The sequence below is a fragment of the Antechinus flavipes genome, chromosome 3, assembly GCF_016432865.1.
Source record: "Antechinus flavipes isolate AdamAnt ecotype Samford, QLD, Australia chromosome 3, AdamAnt_v2, whole genome shotgun sequence".
In the NCBI taxonomy this organism is placed as follows: domain Eukaryota; kingdom Metazoa; phylum Chordata; class Mammalia; order Dasyuromorphia; family Dasyuridae; genus Antechinus; species Antechinus flavipes.
Window position 1 is genome coordinate 574,960,886 of NC_067400.1, and position 20,653 is coordinate 574,981,538.

A 20,653-nucleotide genomic window follows, 5' to 3' on the forward strand; every position below is an offset into this window, starting at 1 on the left:
AAAAATTTCTTTTCCTGGTTATAGCATTAATTTTTAAAAGATGAAGTTGACTCCTAAGATTGGAAAATAACATAGCCTGGGAAGAGGTTAGATGCCTCTGGAAGATTTCAGACCACCAGATGTTACATTTAATAAGTTAATATCTCATTCTTTGTACACAGGAATTGAAAGCTCCAAAAGTACCTAAGGAGGGAATTTTGGCACATACTATGGCTCATTAAATATTAGTTAAAATTATATCTCACTGTATTTATTTATTTAGTACAAGTGGGGTTAGGATGAAGTCACTTCAAGGTATCCAATGTTTGCTGACAGCCTTTTAGCAAGGTTAGTTGATATTGATTAAGGATTTCACTTCAAATAATTAAGAAGAGGCAACTGACAAGTTTACATATTTCCCTAGTTCTCATAAATGGAAAGCAATTAATTTTAAAGTCTTATTTGCTAGGGTAAGTTTGAAGTGTTAATTATAGTTCCAAAGTGCCCCCTGGGCATAAAGCCACTAGTAAAGACTGGCTCCACTTATATAGGCTGAAATCTCTTTTCCCTGGAAAAGAATTGTATTTTTCACTGCAGAATAAAATGCTTCTTGTAGAGTCTTTGCTCAGGTAAACATTTCTATGGGCTAGTAAAATCCTGTGTGTTCTGAGATAATTGAAAGTTCACAGAATCCTACAATTTAGATGTTGAAAAGGACCTTAGAGATCATCTGGTCTACTTCCCTCATTGTATATCTGAGAAAACTGTGGCCAAAGGGAGAATATAATTTGTCCAAGGTCACAGAATAAGTCATGAAGCTAGGATCAGACCCTGGGTCTATTCTCCTTATAGTCCAATCCTTTCTTCATTATTTTCTGTTTGTCTAGAAAAGGTAAGAGCCAGAGAGCTGGCTGCCTCCTCCTGATCTTTTTTATTCTCCAGTCAAATTGGGCAACTTGCTGCCTTCCTCAGGAATCTATTCCTCTCCCCCATGCTAGGCTTTCTATATCTGCTCATATTGCTCTTTATAGTTAGGATTCCCTTTCTCTCCCACCATAACAATTCCTATCTTTTAACAGATAAAAAAAAATTACATTACTGACAAGATACCAATGGCCCTGAACACAATCAGTAGAAATGTGATTTTATAACTCATATCAAACCACTGACAAGACTCTAGTAAAACCCAGTAATCCCAGACTGCAGGTTTCCCTCAGGTAATATTAGTAGAGAGATCAAGGAGAAAATAGTATTTTAAAAAAGAAAGAAAAGGTAATAAGTTAAAAATAGCCAAGGAACAAAATACAATTCAGTTGCCTTACAACCTTATCCAGGAAGGAACACTTGATCCTTCCTGAGTCTAAAGTTATTGTCTCCATTATGTCACAAAATTAATTGTTTTAGTTAAAAAAAAAATTCTTTAGTCTATCTCTAAATGATATAAAAAAATATTTTCAAAGTTCCATCTGCATGCTAAAAAAATTCTGCAGTCTACTTTGCAGGTCTCTGATATCATTTATTCATTGGCACTTTTCCAGAATGCAGATTACATATAAAGCACTATAAGTGAATATGCCGAAAAGTGCTATGTAGTAAGCTCATTTTGGAGAGCAATCAATCTTGGCAGTTCACTTTGGAAGCAGCTACTTAACTAGATTTTGAAGTGATCTGATCAATGCACTGTTTGGATGATCTTTTAAGATATCTGTACCCCGGGTACCACTTAAAATGATCCCATTTGGACCTCCAGTTTTGGGTTACATTGTTAACTGGGAGCATTCCAGAGAAGGTCCCCACTAATAAAGAGTATTCAAATACATTTCATTGAAAATACTTACTCCTTATGGCAGTTAAGGAGGATAAGTACACTAAGGTTGCGCTCAGAGCAATTGCAATTGAGTAACTGGTCACTTTTTGATGATGATGGTTCCTTATAATTTAGTCACTTCAACTCATACCCACAATCTGTTATCCCAAGTCCAGTTATTCAGACTCGGGTTAAGACAATAACAATAATTCAATTATCAATTCATTCTAAAGAAGGGACCCCAAAATTCTAAAAATCCTTTAAGGAGCAAATCTCCTTCAACTCTGCCTCAGTGAGGGTTCCCACCTGAGGGAAAGCAAACAAGACAGTTTCATTTTGTTATTTAGCAAAAGGAATTCCAATCCTATTGAATTGAAGAAACTCATTGAATTCCAGCTCAAGCTGAATCCCAGTGAGTAGATGAGCCAAGTTGGGACTCCATCCACAAGTTCCCTTCAACTTGTAGCCAAAGCTCCTATTATAAAAGAGCCAAACTAAAATCCTCTTTTTGCAGAGGTTCTAAACATGCCATGCTATGCCATGCTAGGCTATGCCATGGAAACCTCTGCCCACTGGAATAATATTATTTTCCAGTGCCATCCTCTCTTTATCCTCACCTATTTCCCTAACCAGACTTTATGCCTCTCTGTCAGGATTTCTAACCTTACTTCCCAATCCCTATAATTAAACCTCTTTTATCAATCTAGGTTTTCAGGTTTATAAATTCCTTTATAGAGAACCTCTGCACCACCAGAAGAGAGTTCCCCCAAACTCCCTACCCTTGCACCAAATCCCAAAGGGTTGCAGGGAGCCAAACCTCTCCATTTGGTTCCTTGAACCCCGAATCTGCCACTAGACCTTATCATTTAACTCCCTGACCACCAGAAACCCAAATCTCATTTTGGTTCCCTAAATCTAGACTTTATCATTTGGTTCCCTACTAAAGGGAACCCCAAAACCTAAAACTCATCAATCCAAAAGCAAATCACTCATAGAGCATAGCACAGAATTTGGTGAAAGGAAAAAAGCCGAAATAAAATGGATAAACTTAATATTCCCAATATCCTTAAGATTTAGTGAAGAGGGTGGGAGGTGTTAGTAGTGGCATCAATGAAATAAGAGTTAAGAATATTTGGGATATGTTAGTGATTACTGAATTTCTGACTCCTTCAATAATTTTGGTCTGTTACAAAGTCACTGGCTAAGAGGGAGGAAGTTTGAAAGAAAAGACAGCAGTTTCAGTAGAGAAGTCAGGAATTAATAAAATAAAAAAGGCTCCAATCTTTCTTTGTGAAATAGATTAAAGATACTAATCATCCTGTTAACATTTGAATAGTGTTTTTTCTCTATGAATACCAATGCACCAAGTAAGACAATTTCACAATTTGAAAGAGAGATAAAGACATCAAACAAATAAATAAAATGAGTCATTGAAAAAGCTAGAATTCAAATTCTAGGAAATAAAGATAAGATCTTGTGGTCATATTTACCTATATGACTTATGAAGTTCCATGACTTTCTCTTCAAGCTCTTTGGTCTGATTTGGGGCCAGTTTGAATTCACTAACATAATCAGCACCATGAAGTTCTGGGTCATAGTCTCCCAATTCAGACTGGACAGTGTAAGAACTCAGCAGAGCTAAAGTGGCAAAAGAACAGGGCAGCCGTCCTGTAACGATGTCCTGCCGAAGCTGAAGACATAAGTAATACCTGCAGTCAAGGGGGAAAAGCAATATTACTTTAGACTACTTTACAGCAAGAAAACAATCATTTGGAAAAATTTGGGAAAATTAAGAAAAATTATTTTTATTAAATAGCCACACATTCTATTTTATGTGAAAAGATATCACCAGTGTCGCAGTCAGGAAGCCACACCCTTGAGGTGACTGGGCACATGAGTGCCAGGTGTCCCTTATGCCCAACAACAATCTTCCTCCCTACTATTCCCCATCCTAGAGATGACTAGTGGCACAGAGGAAGGCCCATGCTATAGGCTGCTACATAGAAAGTCTCTCTGCATAAATACAAGTAATAGGCATGTAGATCTAACCCAATCTCATTTACTTTGTTAGTTCAGAATTCTCATAAGGCTGGCTTTGTTAATACTCCCTAAACCAACTGGGGATAACAAGCAACTGATATTAATATCATCTGTGGAGCTCCTTATAATTCATAAAATGCTATCCATACATTATTTATCTTCATCAAAACCCAATGACATATGCTAGACAAGTATTATTATCTCTATATAAAATATGAAGAAACTCAGGCTCAAAGTTGGGCATATGTATGTATGTCTCTGGGTATATCTATGTATCATGTCTATATAAGACCATGATCCTAGAGCATGTTTTGCTCAGGGAAAACAAAAAGTAAAAAGAGGATCTACAAATCAGCAATAGACTTTGTTAATTTAAAACCAGTTACTCCCAAATATTTAGAAAAATACTGCCAGGTCACTGAAAATTCAAACCAAACCTCTCCAAATTGAAGACTCTAAAAAATGATTATATTAGAGTCTCTTTGAATTTTGTAGACACAGAGTAAAAAGATGCACTATTGTTAAATTATGAGGGTAACTACTCTCCAAAAAGAGATATCATGAATATGGGTATGGTACACTACGAAATGTGCACATTTTATAGGGTAAAAGTTATATAATGACTGCATAGTTTTATAGAATTTCCACAGAATATAAAGTTGGGAGTTTTGGAGCTGAAGGCGAACTTTGAGAATGGTCTAGTCCAAGCCTTTCATTTTGTAGATGAAAAAACTGAGGCCCAGAAAGAGGAAAAGACTTGTTCCAACTCACATTGTGAATAGCAGGATGAAAAAAACAAGTTTTTGAATTCAAGTCCATGAATTCTCAGTCCAGTGTTCTTAGCTCAATATTATCTAAAAAATCTCATCACTGCCATCACCTTTTTTATTTTAATCCCTGGGAAAGTCTTTGGTGAAATCTTAGAAATCCAATAAAAGTCACTTTCTAAATTAAAACAGACAAATCTCCTGAAATTAATCAGGCTCTAAAAAGTAATTACAGCAAGTTTTGTAATGGCAGGTGCAATCTTTTATCCAGTTGCAGACTATTCTCTCTCCTTAACTCCAACACAAGGCTTTTTTTAAGACAGCCCAAATTCTAAGTAAGGGGATATTCAGAAAGTTAAGAACTAAAATTCTGAACCTACAGAATATCAAAGACTGTAGAAGAAAAGAGGGTGAAAGAAAAGTTAGAAATTTACCTCTACAACTCTTATGCCCAAGTCTCTCAAACTCTAGAATATAAGGGTACTTGGACATAGCATCTGGATTAGTTAGAATTATAGCTGAAATATGCCAATTTATCTACTGATCACCTATATTGGGGTTCTCAAACTGCGGCCGCAGGCCAGATACAGCAGCTGAGGGCATTTATCCCCCTCACCCAGGGCTATGAAGTTTCTTTATTTAAAGGCCCACAAAACAAAGTTTTTGTTTTTTACTATAATCCAGTTCTCCAACAGTCTGAGGGACAGTGAACTGGCCCCCTATTTAAAAAGTTTGAGGACCTCTGTTCATCTTTCCTACCCCAATCAGGCATTTGAGGCCTACATAGCTATATATACACTAAACTACCTCAATATATACCAATATATACAGGCATATATCCAGTATATATGCCTCTTTTATCTTGAAATCTCTACTTTAACAGCTCTTTATTCTTTCCATTCTGCAGATAGAAATTCACAGTGCTTAGAATAATATAAATTATTTTTAATTAATTTAAGTAATAATTCAAGTATTACCTTGTTATATCTTCTGATAACTGTGCTGGGTCAGGTGGATAAAACTTCACATTGAATGTAAAATTCCAAGGGGCCCCTGTAAACATACAAAAACATTTTATAACTTACACCACATAACACAGGAAAAACTGATTCATAGGTCAAAAGGATCTATATCAATAATGTTCTAGGTATATTACTTGGTAGGGTGAAGAATGTCAACCAAAAAGAAATAATATGAATATAAACCGAAATATGACTTAAAGTAAATAGAGTAGGACAGAAGTAATAACAAGCAAACAGGCCAGCTCTGAAATTAACAAGTGGAATTTTCCTTATATTTAAAAAGAAAAGCAAGCTATCTATAATAAAGATTTAAAGTTATTGCAATTTATTTCCTTCTTCAGACACAGAAACATCTTAAGTGAAAATACCATGTCTGGGCAGAAGTGGCATATCTCCAATTTTACAACGATCCATCTCTTTTATCTTGATGTAGCTTCCCATTTATCTTAACCACTATTAAAGAATTACCTACTTTGATGGCCTTGACTCATTCTAAAAATGTAACATTAGGGATTCTAAAGTTACTCATAAGTACAGACAATAAGATCAAAAAATACTACTAAGATGGATAATGATTCCCACTTACCATGAACTTGCTTTTTTATTTCTTTGGCAGAATCCAACCAAGTCTATGAAAAGAAAAGAATAAAAATAATTCAAACAGAATTCTACAAATGTATCACAGGAAACAATAGAAAGTAGAGAGTCAGTTATGTGGAAACATTCAACATTTTTGACCAGACTCCTATGTCAAACTTAGAGAAAATGAGAGTATTACCCTTACTAAGGATCAATCTAAAATAACTGCTTTCCTTTTAATTGAGGAATAAATTACAGTGGGGTCAGTTCATTTTTTCTAGTTTTCAGGAATGTAAGCAAGTCAATACAAAAGTTTCATTCCTATCTCAATTAATATAATCACAGAAGGCATGGATTTCTCAATTGAATCAAAGTATGGGGTAGATGTAAATAAGTTCTTGATTAATATGAGAGAATTGCTTTAAGCAATGGATGAAGGCAATTGACATAGAAAACATGAATGTTTTAAATAATCAAACATCTTCCTGGGACTATTTATAAAATTAGTGTCCTCTTCTACAACAGGGCCAAAAAATAATTTCTGTGAGTAGAAGCAGGAGCTGTCCCACAGAGGATTCAACTTGTAATTGGCCAATTTCTTTTCTTTTCTTTCTCTTCCCTTCCCTCTGTCCACAATGGGTACCACATCCTTATCTTTTTTTTAATTTAATTTAATTTTATAATAACTTTATATTGACAGAGTCCATGCCAGGGTAATTTTTTAAACAACATTATCCCTTGCACTCGCTTCTGTTCTGATTTTTCCCCTCCCTCCCTCCACCCCCTCCCCTAGATGGCAAGCAGTCCTATATATGTTAGATATGTTGCAGCATATCCTAGATACAATATATATTGGCAGAACTGAACAGTTCTCTTGTTGCACAGGGAGAATTGGATTCAGAAGGTAAAAATAACCCGGGAAGAAAAACAAAAATGCAAATAGTTCACATTCTTTTCCCAGTGTTCTTTCTTTGGGTGTAGCTGCTTCTGTCCATCATTTGTCAATTAAAACTCAGGTCTCTTTGTCAAAGAAATCCACTTCCATCGGAATACATCCTCATACAGTATCGTTGTTGAAGTGTATAATGATCTCCTGGTTCTGCTCATCTCACTTAGCATCAGTTCATGTAAGTCTCTCCAAGCCTCTCTGTATTCATCCTGCTGGTCATTTCTTACAGAACAATAATATTCCATAACATTCATATACCACAATTTACCCAGCCATTCTCCAATTGATGGGCATCCATTCATTTTCCAGTTTCTAGCCACTACAAGTAGGGCTGCTACAAACATTTTGGCACATACAGGTCCCTTTCCCTTCTTTAGTATCTCTTTGGGGTATAAGCCCAGTAGTAACACTGCTGGATCAAAGGGTATGCACAGTTTAATAACTTTTTGGGCATAATTTCAGATTGTTCTCCAGAATGGTTGGATTTGTTCACAATTCCACCAACAATGCATCAGTGTCCCCGTTTTCCCGCATCCCCTCCAACATTCATCATTATTTTTTCCTGTCATCTTAGCCAATCTGACAGGTGTATAGTGATATCTCAGAGTTGTCTTAATTTGCATTTCTCTGATCAATAGTGCCATATAGGTGCTCTGTGCAATAGACATTTTGATTGCTGAAATCTCACAAGATATCTTGGGATTTAAGAGACAATGCCTGAAATCCAAATTACTTTGGCTCTTATAGAGTGACCAACAATGGGCCCCCAGCCAAACCTCCCTTGGGCATTCTTTGGGCCTTGATTGACTTAGAATAAAAGTAAAGAGCAATTGTTTCTGGTTTGGCCAGAAACTCTGAGAATCTTCCCTTTCCCAAATTGATACTTTTTTTTTTGGAACAGGTAAAAGAGGTCACTCTCTGCCTCACTTCTTACAGCCTCCTAATCACTGATTGGGAATTGTTTCAGTCAATGTGACTGTCAAAAACTTTAGCTTAAAAAGGCCAAGATCTCCCAATGCATCCAGGGGCCATCTCCACTCATTCTAAGTTATATCTGGTCACTGGACCCAGATATTTCTGGAAGGGAAAGTGAGGGTGGTGACTTTATCAGCCCTATCTCACTTCAATTCAATTTACTTGTATATTATAAAATCACCACTCTGATATCCTACTCCTCTTCAAGATCAAAGGACAAATGATATAAACTAGCCGAGAGGCCAACAATTCCTCTCTATCCTTTCTTCTTTCTTTGCCACCTGGACATCTTAACTGAAAGACTACATCAGTAACCAATATCAATTCAGGTGAGATTAATAGTGACTAGGAGAAAGGCAGCTTCAGAGAGTCTGGCCTATGATGGAAGAGAGATTTGCTGTCTACGGACTATATAAAAACCAGAGCTGGGCAGAGAGTTACAACTAAGAGGAACTTCGTGAGGTCTCAACAAAAGGAGTGACCAACTTCCAATACCAGGATCTATAAGTTACCTTAACCCCAAGAGTTCAACACATACATGCTCACTAAATTTGTTTCTTAAATTTGTTCTCACCATCCCCATGGATACTATGTATGTGTATCTGTGGGAGCATGTCCCCCAGACTTTCAAGATACATGTTTTTATTACATACCATCTTAATAAATACCTTTGCTAAAAACTATGTCTGGCTGATTTTTTTCTTTTTTTTAATATAGCTTTTTATTTACAAGATATATGCATGGGTAATTTTTCAGCATTAACAGTTGCAAAACCTTTTGTTCCAATTTTTCTCCTCCTTTCCCCTTCCCCCTCCCCCAGATGGCAGGTAAACCAATACATGTTAAATATGTTAAAGTATATGTTAAATACAATACATGTATACATGTCCATACAGTTATTTTGCTGTATAAAAAGAATTGGACTTTGAAATAGTGTACAATTAGCCTGTGAAGGAAATGAAAAATGCAGACGGACAAAAATAGAGGGACTGGGAATTCTATGTAGTTGTTCACACTCATTTCCCAGAGTTCTTTCCCTGGGTGTAGCTGGTTCAATTCATTACTGCTCTATTGGAACTGATTTGTTTCATCTCATTGTTGAAGATGGCCACGCCCATCAGAATTGAACATCATATAGTATTGTTGCTGAAGTATATAATGATTGCCTGGTCCTGCTCACTTCACTCAGCATCAGTTCCTATAAGTCTTTCCAAGCCTTTGTGAAATCATCCTGCTGGTCATTTCTTATAGAACAATAATATTCTATGACATTCATATGTCACAATTTATTCAGCCTTCTCCAATTGATGGGCATCCCCTCAGTTTCCAGTTTCTGGCCACTACAAACAGAGCTGCCACAAACATTCTTGCACATATGGGTCCCTTTCCCTTCTTTAAAATCTCTTTGGGATATAAGCCTGGTAGTAACACTGTTGGGTCAAAAGATATGCACAGTTTGATAACTTTTTGAGCATAGTTCCAAATCACTCTCCAGAATGGCTGGATATATTCACAATTCCACCAACATCCCCTCCAACATTCTTTCCCTATCATTCTAGCCAGTCTGACAGTGTGTAGTGGTATCTCAGAGTTGTCTTAATTTGCATTTCTCTGATTAATAATGACTTGGTGCATCTTTTCATAGGGCTAGAAATAGTTTCAATTTCTTCATCTGAGAATTGTCTGTTCATCTCCTTTGACCATTTATCAATTGGAGAATGGCTTACTTTCTTATAAATTAGAGCCAATTCTCTATATATTTTGGAAATGAGGCCTTTATCAGAACCTTTGACTGTAAAAATATTTTCCCAGTTTATTGCTTCCCTTCTAATCTTGTCTGCATTAGTTTTGTTTGTACAAAAACTTTTCAAATTGATATAATCAAAATTTTCTATTTTGTGATCAGTAATGATCTCTAGTTCTTCTTTGGTCATAAATTCCTTCCTCCTCCACAGGTCTGAGAGGTAAACTATCCTATGTTCTTCTAATTTATTTATAATCTCATTATTTATGCCTAGATCATGAACCCATTTGACCTTATCTTGGTGTACGGTGTTAAGTGGGGTCAATCTGGCTGATTATTAATAGCAAACAAATGGGACAAGGAGCTTGTGAAGGACCCTAAAGGGTACTCAGGATCAAATGACTAGGAATCTTCATCTTGTTAACCAGGAAGAAGAGGATCAGAGAAATTGAGATGATAATATTTGCCCTAGAGCTAAAAGGAACCTTAGAATCCAACAATCTAGGCAAACTCTTTCTTTTACAAATGAGGAAAATGAAAGAGAAAGATTAAATTACTTGCCCAAAGTAAGTGGCAGAAACAGGACTGGAACTCAATTCCTCTGACTATTTTTTTACTATACTCAGCTTTAAGGTACACAAGTAGTATGTACATATGTACATGTACATAAGAAGTACTTGGTAAACTGCAAACTGTAAAATAGTTATTAATTTAGTAAAGGAGAAGGGGAATTTAGTTCTACTTCATTTCCTACTTTCATTTTTATTTTCTGATATTGATACTATTTATGCTTAAATTCTTTTTTTCGGGGGAGAGGGGGAAATAGGGACAAAGAGAAGAGGGAGAATGCACAAAGTGGCTTTTCCACCAAAGAAAATACTCGTTTTACTCATAAGCAGATAATTTCTAGTAGAAATAAAAGCTAAGCAAGCAGCTATTTAACTCCAACAATTTTGGTTCAAAGTAGCAATAAATCTTTCATGGGGACTATAGAAGTCAGTTACTGATTTCTTTCTCTCTCATCTAACCAAAGTGATAGAGGCTTCTGCTCTATTATTATGTAAAAAGAGGGGAAAGAAAGTAAGTGTGCCAATTATAATTTGTGGAAAATACAATTCAATTAACTTTTCATCCAGTAAAGAACTGTCTCCAATGAATGTAACAAATAGAACACACACATGCAGTTTTTAGGCAGGGAGTAAATTACAAACACCAAGAACAGAATCTTCTATATATCAAAGACGAGGGCCATCTCCTGGTTAACCACCTTGTTCCTAGTACAGACACCATGCCCAGAAAGACTTAATCCTTTCATTTCTGGCAAACCAAACTAAGGCAACTTGTTTTCCACTGTTTTCCAGTGTTTGCAACCAACATTTTCATAGTGGGATGGGAAAGGATAGATAAGAAAACTGCAGGTAGGCCATGATGACAGAAGGGAGTCACTAAATATCTTATGAAAGGCTACTGATAGAACTGGAACATCAGCATGCCAAGTTTTGGTGGACATTCTGTTGGACAAGACTCCTGGATTCATTTTTGTTCCAAGAAAGGGAAAGGGAGAGGTAGAATGGGATAAATTATCTGCCATAAAAGAGACAAGAAATAGCTTTTAAAATGGAGGGGTAGAGGGAGAGTAGAGGGGAAGTGGGCGAATCTTTCACTAGAATTGTCTCAAAAAGGAAATAACATACATACTCAATATAGGTACAGAAATCTGTCTTATTCTGCAGGAAAGAAAGAGGGGAAGGGGATACAAAAAGGGGGGAAGGTGATGACACAAGGCATATTAGGGAAGAGGATGGTCAGAAGCAAAACACTTTTGAGGAGGGACAGGATGAAAGGAGAGAAAGAATAGAATTAAGGGGGGATATGTTTAGCAATAGTAATTGTGGAAAGAATTTTGAACAAAGTTTCTATGATGAAGACCTCTTTCTCAAATATATAGAGAATTGAGTCAAATTTATAAAAAATAAAAGCCATTCCCCAATTGATACATGATCAAAAGATATAAACTATGCCCAAAGGGTAATCAAATCATGCATATCCTTTGACCTAATAATACCACTACCACTGCTAGGCATGAATCCTAAAAGAAATTTAAAAAAAAAAAAAAGAAAAGGGAAAACTATTTATAGCAGCACTTTTCTCAAGGCAAAGAATTGGAAATTGTGGCAATGTCCATCAATTAGAGAATGGCTGAATAAATTGTGTTATATGATGAAATATTACTGTTCTATAAGAAATAATAAACAGAATGCTTTCAGAAAAAGCTAGAAAAGTCCTCTTTGAGCTCAAGCAAAATGAAATATACTGTGTACAAAATAATAGCAATGTTGTGGGATGATTATTGTATTTTCAGTAATACAATGATCTTACTCTGAAGGATTTATGATTAAAAAAAATTGGTATCGATACCCTGAGAAAGAATTGACTATATCTGACTACAGAATGAAGCATACTGAAAATCTAACTTTTTTTTTTCTTGAGGTTTTTTTGGGGAGAATCTGTTTTCTTTAACAGACTTTTATGCAAATGTTTTGTATAACTTCTCAATGAATGGAGGGTAGAGAGAAAGAGAGAGGATCCGGAACTCAAAGTTTTAAAAACAAATGTAAAAAATTGTTTTACATGTAACTAGGGAAAATAAACATAAAATATTCAAAGATTTTTGCTCCAAGCTTGAAAACATCTCAAGGAAACCAAAGTGGACCAGATGAATTATGGGGAGGGGCAAGTGTAACTGGTTTTCCTATCTTTGATAACAAAAAGACACTAATTAGTTAGAAATTTGGAAATGTTATACAGGAAATATTGGTAATATTAAGAATATTTCCTATTTCAGAAAACAGGCAGGTAGAAGAGATATAGTATTGTACACAAAAGAAAACAAGGCTAGGGAAAAGAAAGTATGTGACTGAAGGGATTTTGTCAATTTTGACAACAGAAGAATCAAAAGTGCTACCAAGGAATTCAAGTCCAAGTGAAGTGTGGGTTTAATGACTAAAAATTATCAGACTCAGATGAAGCAGGCCCCAGAGTACAAAAAGAACCAGTTGCTGGATAGCATTGCTGGGCCACTCTCCAAATTCTTTGTAAAACAATAATAACAAAAAGCAAAGAGGAAATAGAGCTGCTACAAAACTTGAGAAAGCCACCTTTAAAAAAAAATTGATATTTTTCTATGTTCCTCCTCTATTTTACCTCTACTAATATGTAAATATATTCTTTTGTTGACAGAATATTTTGTTTTTATATTTGTATCCCCAATGCCTTGTGCAGTACTTAATAGCCCACAAAGCTCATACCTAATAAATACATGTGGATTTAAGTCATCAAATGCAAGACAGAGTAGTACCTTAAGCAGTTTTAAGTTTTAACTCTTCTACTTACAAGTCTCCACCAGCTGAGGATCTGACCTAAGTAAGGCCAAAGATTGGTTACTTTAAAATAAGAAAACATGCAATTCAACATTTATCAAGCACCTGCTAAATGCAGAGCAATGATGTCTAGTACCATAAAGACAAAGGAGATTCCAGGTAAATGCAGAGACAGAAAATAGTATATGGAGGTCAGGCACTGCTACTAGTCTGGCTTAGTTAAAACAGAATGCTTGAAGGGAAGTAATGCAAAATCAAGGTAAATATTAGATTGGAGCCAGAAGGTAAAGTGCCTTAAATATGAGATCAAAGAATTTATATTTTATGCAAGAGGAACAGAGCAGTCACTGATGCCTATTGAACAAGGGAATGTTATGGTCAGACCTGTGCCTTAGGAAGATTACTTTGGCAGTAGAGTGAAGAATGGGTTAAAGAATCAAAAGACTGGATAAAGGAAAATAGTCACAGGTTATTTTAATAATACAAGTCCAAAGAACCTGACTTAAGGTGATAATAATATGAGTGAAAAAATACAAAATAACAGATATGAGATATTACATAAGCAAAATCAAAAGCATTTGGCAACTTGGAAATGAAGAACAAGAAAAAGAGAGAAGAGCCAAATAAGTCTCTGAAGTTTTAATCTCAGAGGCAGCTTTGGTTATGGACTACTCCCAAAAAAAATGGAAAAAGAAAGGATGGGTTACTTTGTTTCTAAAAAGAGGTTAGAATTGTCCTTTTTGTTATTATTAGAATTGAGACCCTCAAAACAACTATGACTTGCCAAAGAGCTGCCTCACAAGAAACTGGATGGTTTGCAATTTTTATATAATGCCATATATATATATATATATATATTACCTTCTGGAGGGCAAATATTTGTTCAACTTGTCTGGACAGTATAAATAAATTTTCAAAAATAATATGCTATCCTTGGGAAGGGCTTCCCAAGAGGTAAAGAAAGATGATTCCCAAAAATGTAATCTTATATTGAATGCAAAATATTTAAAAGGTCTATTCTATTACTCCACAGATCAAAACTTGCTTACATGAACACTGAGGGTTGGCCCTTTTCTGCTCTCATTTTCAAATTTTCATCTTTTGTATTTATTCATTTTCTAATTTTCAAAATGGCATATAATTAATCCTCTCTTTTTCTACTCTGTTACTCTATTTTGGAATATTATTTGTTCTCAAGGCAAATTGCTACACCCTGGAAATTTTGGAACCACTATTTTGCCAATCCCATTGTCTTTCATATAGTTCTTAATCATTTATTCATAATGTTTTCATAAGTTGTTCTTCATTGTTTAGGATCTCATTATTAAGTCTCCATTTGGTCTGTCTTTCACTTGTATTTTTTATATAGATACTAGTTTATTGCACTATGGTCCATTTCTGATACTTTACATTTATTTATAATTGTTTTATTTAGTGTATGGTTTGCAAAGGTGACATATAGTGCTAAGAAACTTCAATAATCATTAATATTCCATTTCAAAAGATATCTTTTACATTTCCCTTTTGATTATCTTTTTGTTATTCTTTCTCTTACTGTTATCTTTCTGTTATTCTCATCTAAAACTGAAAGGACATTGAAATATCCTGACACAATTATATTATTGTATATGTCTGCCTCAAGGCAGCTAGATGGTAGAACAGACAGAATTCTTGGTCTGCAGTTAAGATAATCAAAATTCACAGAAGATCTTAAACACTAGTTACCTTATGTTAGACAAGTCACTAAACTTCTCTGTTTGTCCCAGTTCTTTCAACTATAAAATGGAGATAATATTACAAAAGACATGATCCTTAGTCTGAAGTTACTTACATAGTCTAGAAGAGGCAGATTTATTTATCCAAATAAATGCCATACTGATTTTCAATAAGTATTTAAAAGAATTCTAGAGTACTCTGAGATCAGATAAGAAGACACTTCCAATTAAGAAAACCAAGGAAAACTTTAATGAAAAATTATGTCTGAAAATATTATATAGCTATTTACCTTTTAAATTATGGTTACATATACCAGTATATTCACAATAGCAATGAAAAGTAATTCTGAAAACAGAAAATGACTGGAATATCAAAGAATTAAAAAATAATTCCTAAGAATATCATTTTTACTTTTGGGAATTGAGTGTACATATATTCACACTAAATAATAAATTTTTAAAAATTTCTAGATATTTCCATATACTGTAATTATCTCTTTACCTTGGAAGTTGCATTATCCCATATGGCTAGACCGAAGTAGTCCTCTTCCAATAGATTGAGATGTTCACATACTTTCTTTATCAGGTCTTGTCCTTTAGCGTGTTTCTGTAAATACATAACATTTAAGATGAGGTGAAATGCATTTAATTCAATTAATATTTACTAAACTTGCACCTATAAGACACTGTATTATGTGCTTTGGGAAAATATGATGATTACCTTTCTAGCTTTTCATGACACTGCCTCTCCTTGATTTTTTCTAATCACGCTCTTTAAGTCTCATTTGCCTGTTATCTCCCATCTAGAACATGCCCATTAACTATAGCTGTACTTCTTGGCCTGACCTGGCACTAATTTCTTCCCCCTCTGCAGATCCAATCTTAACCTCTTCCCACCTCTAATCTTGTGCCCTCAAATGCCTACTGAACTTCTCAAATTGGAAGCCCCTAAGACATTTCAAGTTCCATATTTCTACAACATAATACATTATTTTTCTTCTCTTCTTAACCAAACTTCCTTATTACCATCACTTCCCAAACATGCAGGCCCACAATACAGTTATCTTCAAATCATTATTCTCTCTCACTCAACATATTCAATCTGTTGCCAAGACTTATTTTGTATCTACTTTCATAACCTCTCTCAGTTATTATGAGACAGACACAGCAGAAAAAATTCTAGATCTGGAGTCAAGAAAATATGAGTTTTATTTTAGATACTTACTAGCTATGTAATCCTAGACAAGTTATTTACCTTCTTTCTCTCCAAGTAAACTGGAAATAATAGTATAAAAGCACCTACCTACCAGAGTTATTGTGAGAATAAGATAAGGTACTATTTGTAAAGTGCTTTGCAAATTATAAAATACTATATAACTGTTATCATCATTATCATCATCATCATTATGTACCCTTGACTCCATTCAGATAGCTACCTAGGGTCTGAACTACCCTCATCAACTTTTACCCAGACTACTATAAAAGCCTTCTAACTGATGCCTCAAATTTCTCCCCATTCCAATCTATCCTTTATTCATCTGTCAAAGTGATTTTCCTATAGTGCGGATCTAAGCATGTCAACTAGAAAAAACACCAGTGGCTCCCTTCACAATCAAATATAAAATCATCTCCAGAAGCAGCTACACCCAAAGAAAGAACACTGGGAAATGAATGTAAACTGTTTGCATTTTTGTTTTTCTTCCCAGGTTACTTTTTACCTTCTGAATACAATTCTTCCTGTGCAACAAGAGAACCTCGGTTCTGCACACATATATTGTATCTAGGATATACAGTGACATATTCAACATGTATAGGATTGCTTGCCATCTGGGGGAGGGGGTGAAGGGAGGTAGGAGAAAAGTCGGAACAGAAGTGAGTGCAAGGGAGATTATTGTAAAAAAAATTACCCAGGCATGGGTTCTGTCAATAAAAAGTTATAATAAAATATATAAAATCATTTCTCTAAAGCACTTTGATACCTGGTCCCTTCCCATTGTTCCAGTTTTCTTCTTTACTTCCCCCCTCATCCTATCCTTCTCGCTGTTCCTTGAGCAAGATACTCTCTCTCTCATCTCCTGATCTTTTCACTAGCTGTTCTCCAGGCCTAGAATGCTCTGACTCCTCAACTCTAACTCCTAGATTCCCCTTACTTCCTTTAAAACTCAGATCAAATTCTATTTTTGGCAAGAAGCCATTGCAAGTTTCCTGACTGCCAATGCTTCCTTCTAAGAATACCTTCCCCTTACATAGTGTATACCTTAGATATACAGAGTTGTTTGCAAGTTATGTCCCTCATTAAAATGTGAGTTCCTTGAAGAAAGGGCCAATATTTTTTGCTTTTTTCTTTATTTCCTTAGCCTAGTGCCTAGCATGTAATAAGTTTTTTAAAATTTCAATAATAGCATTTTTTCCCAAATATATGAAAAGATAGTTTTCAAAACCTTCTATTTCCAAGCCAATGTACAAACAAAACCAATGCAGACAAGATTAGGAGGGAAGTAATAAGCTGGGAAAATGTTGTTATATACAAGGGTTCTGGCCACATTTCTAAAATATATAGAGAAATGACTCAAATTTATAAGAATACAAGCCATTCTCCAATTGATAAGTGGTCAAGGGATATGAACAGACAATTTTCAGATGAAGAAATTAAAGCCATTTCTAGTCACATGAAAAAATTCTCTAAATCACTATTGATTAGAGAAATGATAATTAAGACAATTCTGAGGTACCACTACATATCTCTCAAATTGGCTAAGAAGACAGAAAAAGATGATAAATGTTGGAGGAAATGTGGGAAAACTGGGACACTAATACATTGTTGATGGAGTAAGCTGTGAACTGATCCAACCATTTTGGAGAGTAATTTGGAACTATAACCAAAGCACTATCAAACTGTGCATACTCTTTGATACAGCAGTATCTCTACTGGGTCTATATCCCAAAGAGATCATTAAAAAGTGAAAAAGACCCACAAGTATAAAATGTTTGTAGCAGTCCTTTTTATAGAGACAAGGAACTGGAAACCGAGTGGAATCCCATTAGTTGGGGAATGGCTGAGTAAGTTTTGGTATATAAATGTTATGGAATATTACTGTTCTGTAAGAAATGATGAGCAGGCTGATTTCAGAAAGTCCTAGAGAAATTTACATGAACTGACACTGAGGGAAGTGGATAGAACCAAGAGAACATCGCACACAGCAACAACAAAATTAGGTGATGATCAATTGTGATGGATGTGGCTCTTTTCAACAATGAAATCATTCAGGTTTATTCCAACAGACTTGTGATGGAGAGAGCCATCTGCATCCAGAAAGAGGGCTGTGGGGACTGAGCATGGATCACAATATAGTATTTTCACCTTTTTTGTTTTTGTTTGCTTGCTTTTTTTTTCTTTCTCATTTTTTTCCTTTTTCATCTTGTCTTTCTCATGCAACATGATAAATGTGAAAATATGTTTAGAAAAATTTCGAATGTTTAACCTATTTTGGATTACTTGCTATCTAGGACAGGAGGGGAAGGAGAGAAAAAAAATTGGAACACAAGGGCTTAAAAGGGTGAATGTTGAAAACTGTCTTTGTGTGTATTTTGAAAATAAAAAGCTATTATTTTTTTAAAAAAACAACCCTGTATTCCAAATTTTTCTCTCTCTTCCTCTCTTTTCCCCCTTGCCAAGACAATAGTAATGTGATATAGATTAAACATATACAATTTTTCTAAATATATTTCCATATTGATCATGCACAAGAAAAATAAGATCAAAAGGGAAAAAAACATAAGAAACAGGAAAAACAACCAAACAAATAACAATGTAAAGGTAAAAATACTATGCTTTTGATCTATATTCAGTTTCCATAGTCTTCTCTCTGGATATGGATGGCACTTTCCATCACAAGTCTATTGGAATTGGTCTGAATCACCTCATTGTTAAAATGAGCCAAATCTAGCAGAATTGATCATCACATAATCTTCTTGTTATATACAATATTTTCTTGGTTCTATTTACTTCACTTAGCATTAGTTCGTGGAAGTTTTTCCTGGCTTTTCTGAAATCACCCTACTCATAATTTCTTATTGAATAATAATATTCCATTATATTTATATACCACAACTTATTCAGCCATTCCCTAATCGACTGGTATCCACTAATTTCTAGTTCCTTGCCACTACAAAAAGGGTTGCTACAAACATTTTTGCACATATCAACACATAATAACTATTTAATAAATGTCTCTTGTCAATAACAGTGACATTGTCCTTGTTCTAAAAGGTTAGGAATTAGTTCCTCCAGGACTAAGGAATAGTCCAACTAGGCTCTGCCCTGGTCAGCCACTTTGTTGCTCACCTACCATCTTTTTAGTCATCCAGGTTTGCAGCACTGGTTGCAGTATCAATTCTGCACTTTCAGTTACCCTAAATATTCAATCTGCTTCTAGATCTTGTTTCTATCTCAACAACATCCCTCCCTTAATTCCACTAACACACACAGAATCTAGGTTAGGTCCTCAACAACTTTTGCCTGAACTATTACAACAGTTTCCAAATGTATCTTCTTGGAATTTCTGGCTTTATTCAAGACTCAGCTCAAGCTCAATATTTTGTTTGAGAGCTTTCTTGATCCCCTAGCTACTAGTGTCTTCCAATCCAAGGTTAATTTGTGACTGTTTTGTGTATTCTTCCATATGTATGGTCTTCCATAAGTATGTTTCATTCCTTGATAGAATATAAGCTTCTTTTAGACTAGGTCTGATTTGCTTTTGTCTTTCTATCTCTAGCATCTTTCATAATTCTTGGTACATGATGGATGCTTAAAAAATACTAGTGACTAATTTTAAAGCTTGAGAGCATCTAGAAGAGGGGATCCAGAATGGTAAAGGAATAAAAGACCAGGCCACGTGATACAAGCTAGAAGTACTAGGTATGTTTTATCTGAAAAGAAAAGACTTGGCTGAGATGAGTTTGTGGGGATGGGATATGAAAACTATCCTAAAGAAAAAGCTGTTATATAGAAAAGGGATTTGATATCTTTTGTTCAGACCCAGAGGGCAGAACTAAGGTGGAAATGGCAAAGAAGCCAATTTGTGCTTGATATGAGGAAAAACTTAGGAAAAACTTAGCATACAAATACAAAGGACTAAAATAAAGCAAACAGAAACAAATGTCTGTGTATATGCACATGCATGTATACATGCATGTGTTGTGGACATACACATACACACACACACACACACACACGTCCTTGATCTCAAGGAACTCATAATCTTTCGCGGAGAGACATGCAAACAACTATGTACAAACAAGATATACAGAGGATAAACTAGAAACAAAAGGGAAGGTACTAAGATTAAGGTGGGCCAAGAAAGGTTTCTTGCAAAAAGTGGAACTTTAGCAGAGACTTAAAGGAGGCCAAGGTCAGAAAAGACTTCAGGAAATTTAAGGTTGACTTTGAAGGATGGATAGGGCCAATATGCAAAGAGAAGAAAGATGGAAATAATAGGCAGACAGGGGATGGGGCAGATGTTTCATGTAGAACAAAAAAGATGAACAACTGGTACACTGCCTCTGCACTTAGCATCAAGTAAAAATTGTTTCATTTGGTCATTTCTCTTACCTTTAATATTAAAAAACCTTCAGATAACTAATCCAGGACATATCTGAAAAATCAAAGTTCCATGCAATGTCACTATGAATGACTA

The 20,653-nt window shown here is 35.1% G+C and overlaps 1 protein-coding gene across 19 annotated transcripts in view; it reads right to left on the reverse strand.

The window, feature by feature from the left end:
* EPB41 (erythrocyte membrane protein band 4.1) overlaps positions 1–20,653 on the reverse strand; it is a 210,157-nt gene that overhangs the window by 76,579 nt on the left and 112,925 nt on the right. For all 19 annotated transcript variants that reach the window (XM_051988017.1, XM_051988006.1, XM_051988019.1 and 16 more), the window contains exons 4-7: positions 15,460–15,564; positions 6,202–6,244; positions 5,571–5,646; positions 3,277–3,495 (exon numbers count right to left, since the gene is read on the reverse strand). In XM_051988017.1, coding sequence (XP_051843977.1) covers positions 3,277–3,495; positions 5,571–5,646; positions 6,202–6,244; positions 15,460–15,564 — 443 coding nt within the window. The remainder of the gene's footprint in view (positions 1–3,276; positions 3,496–5,570; positions 5,647–6,201; positions 6,245–15,459; positions 15,565–20,653) is intronic.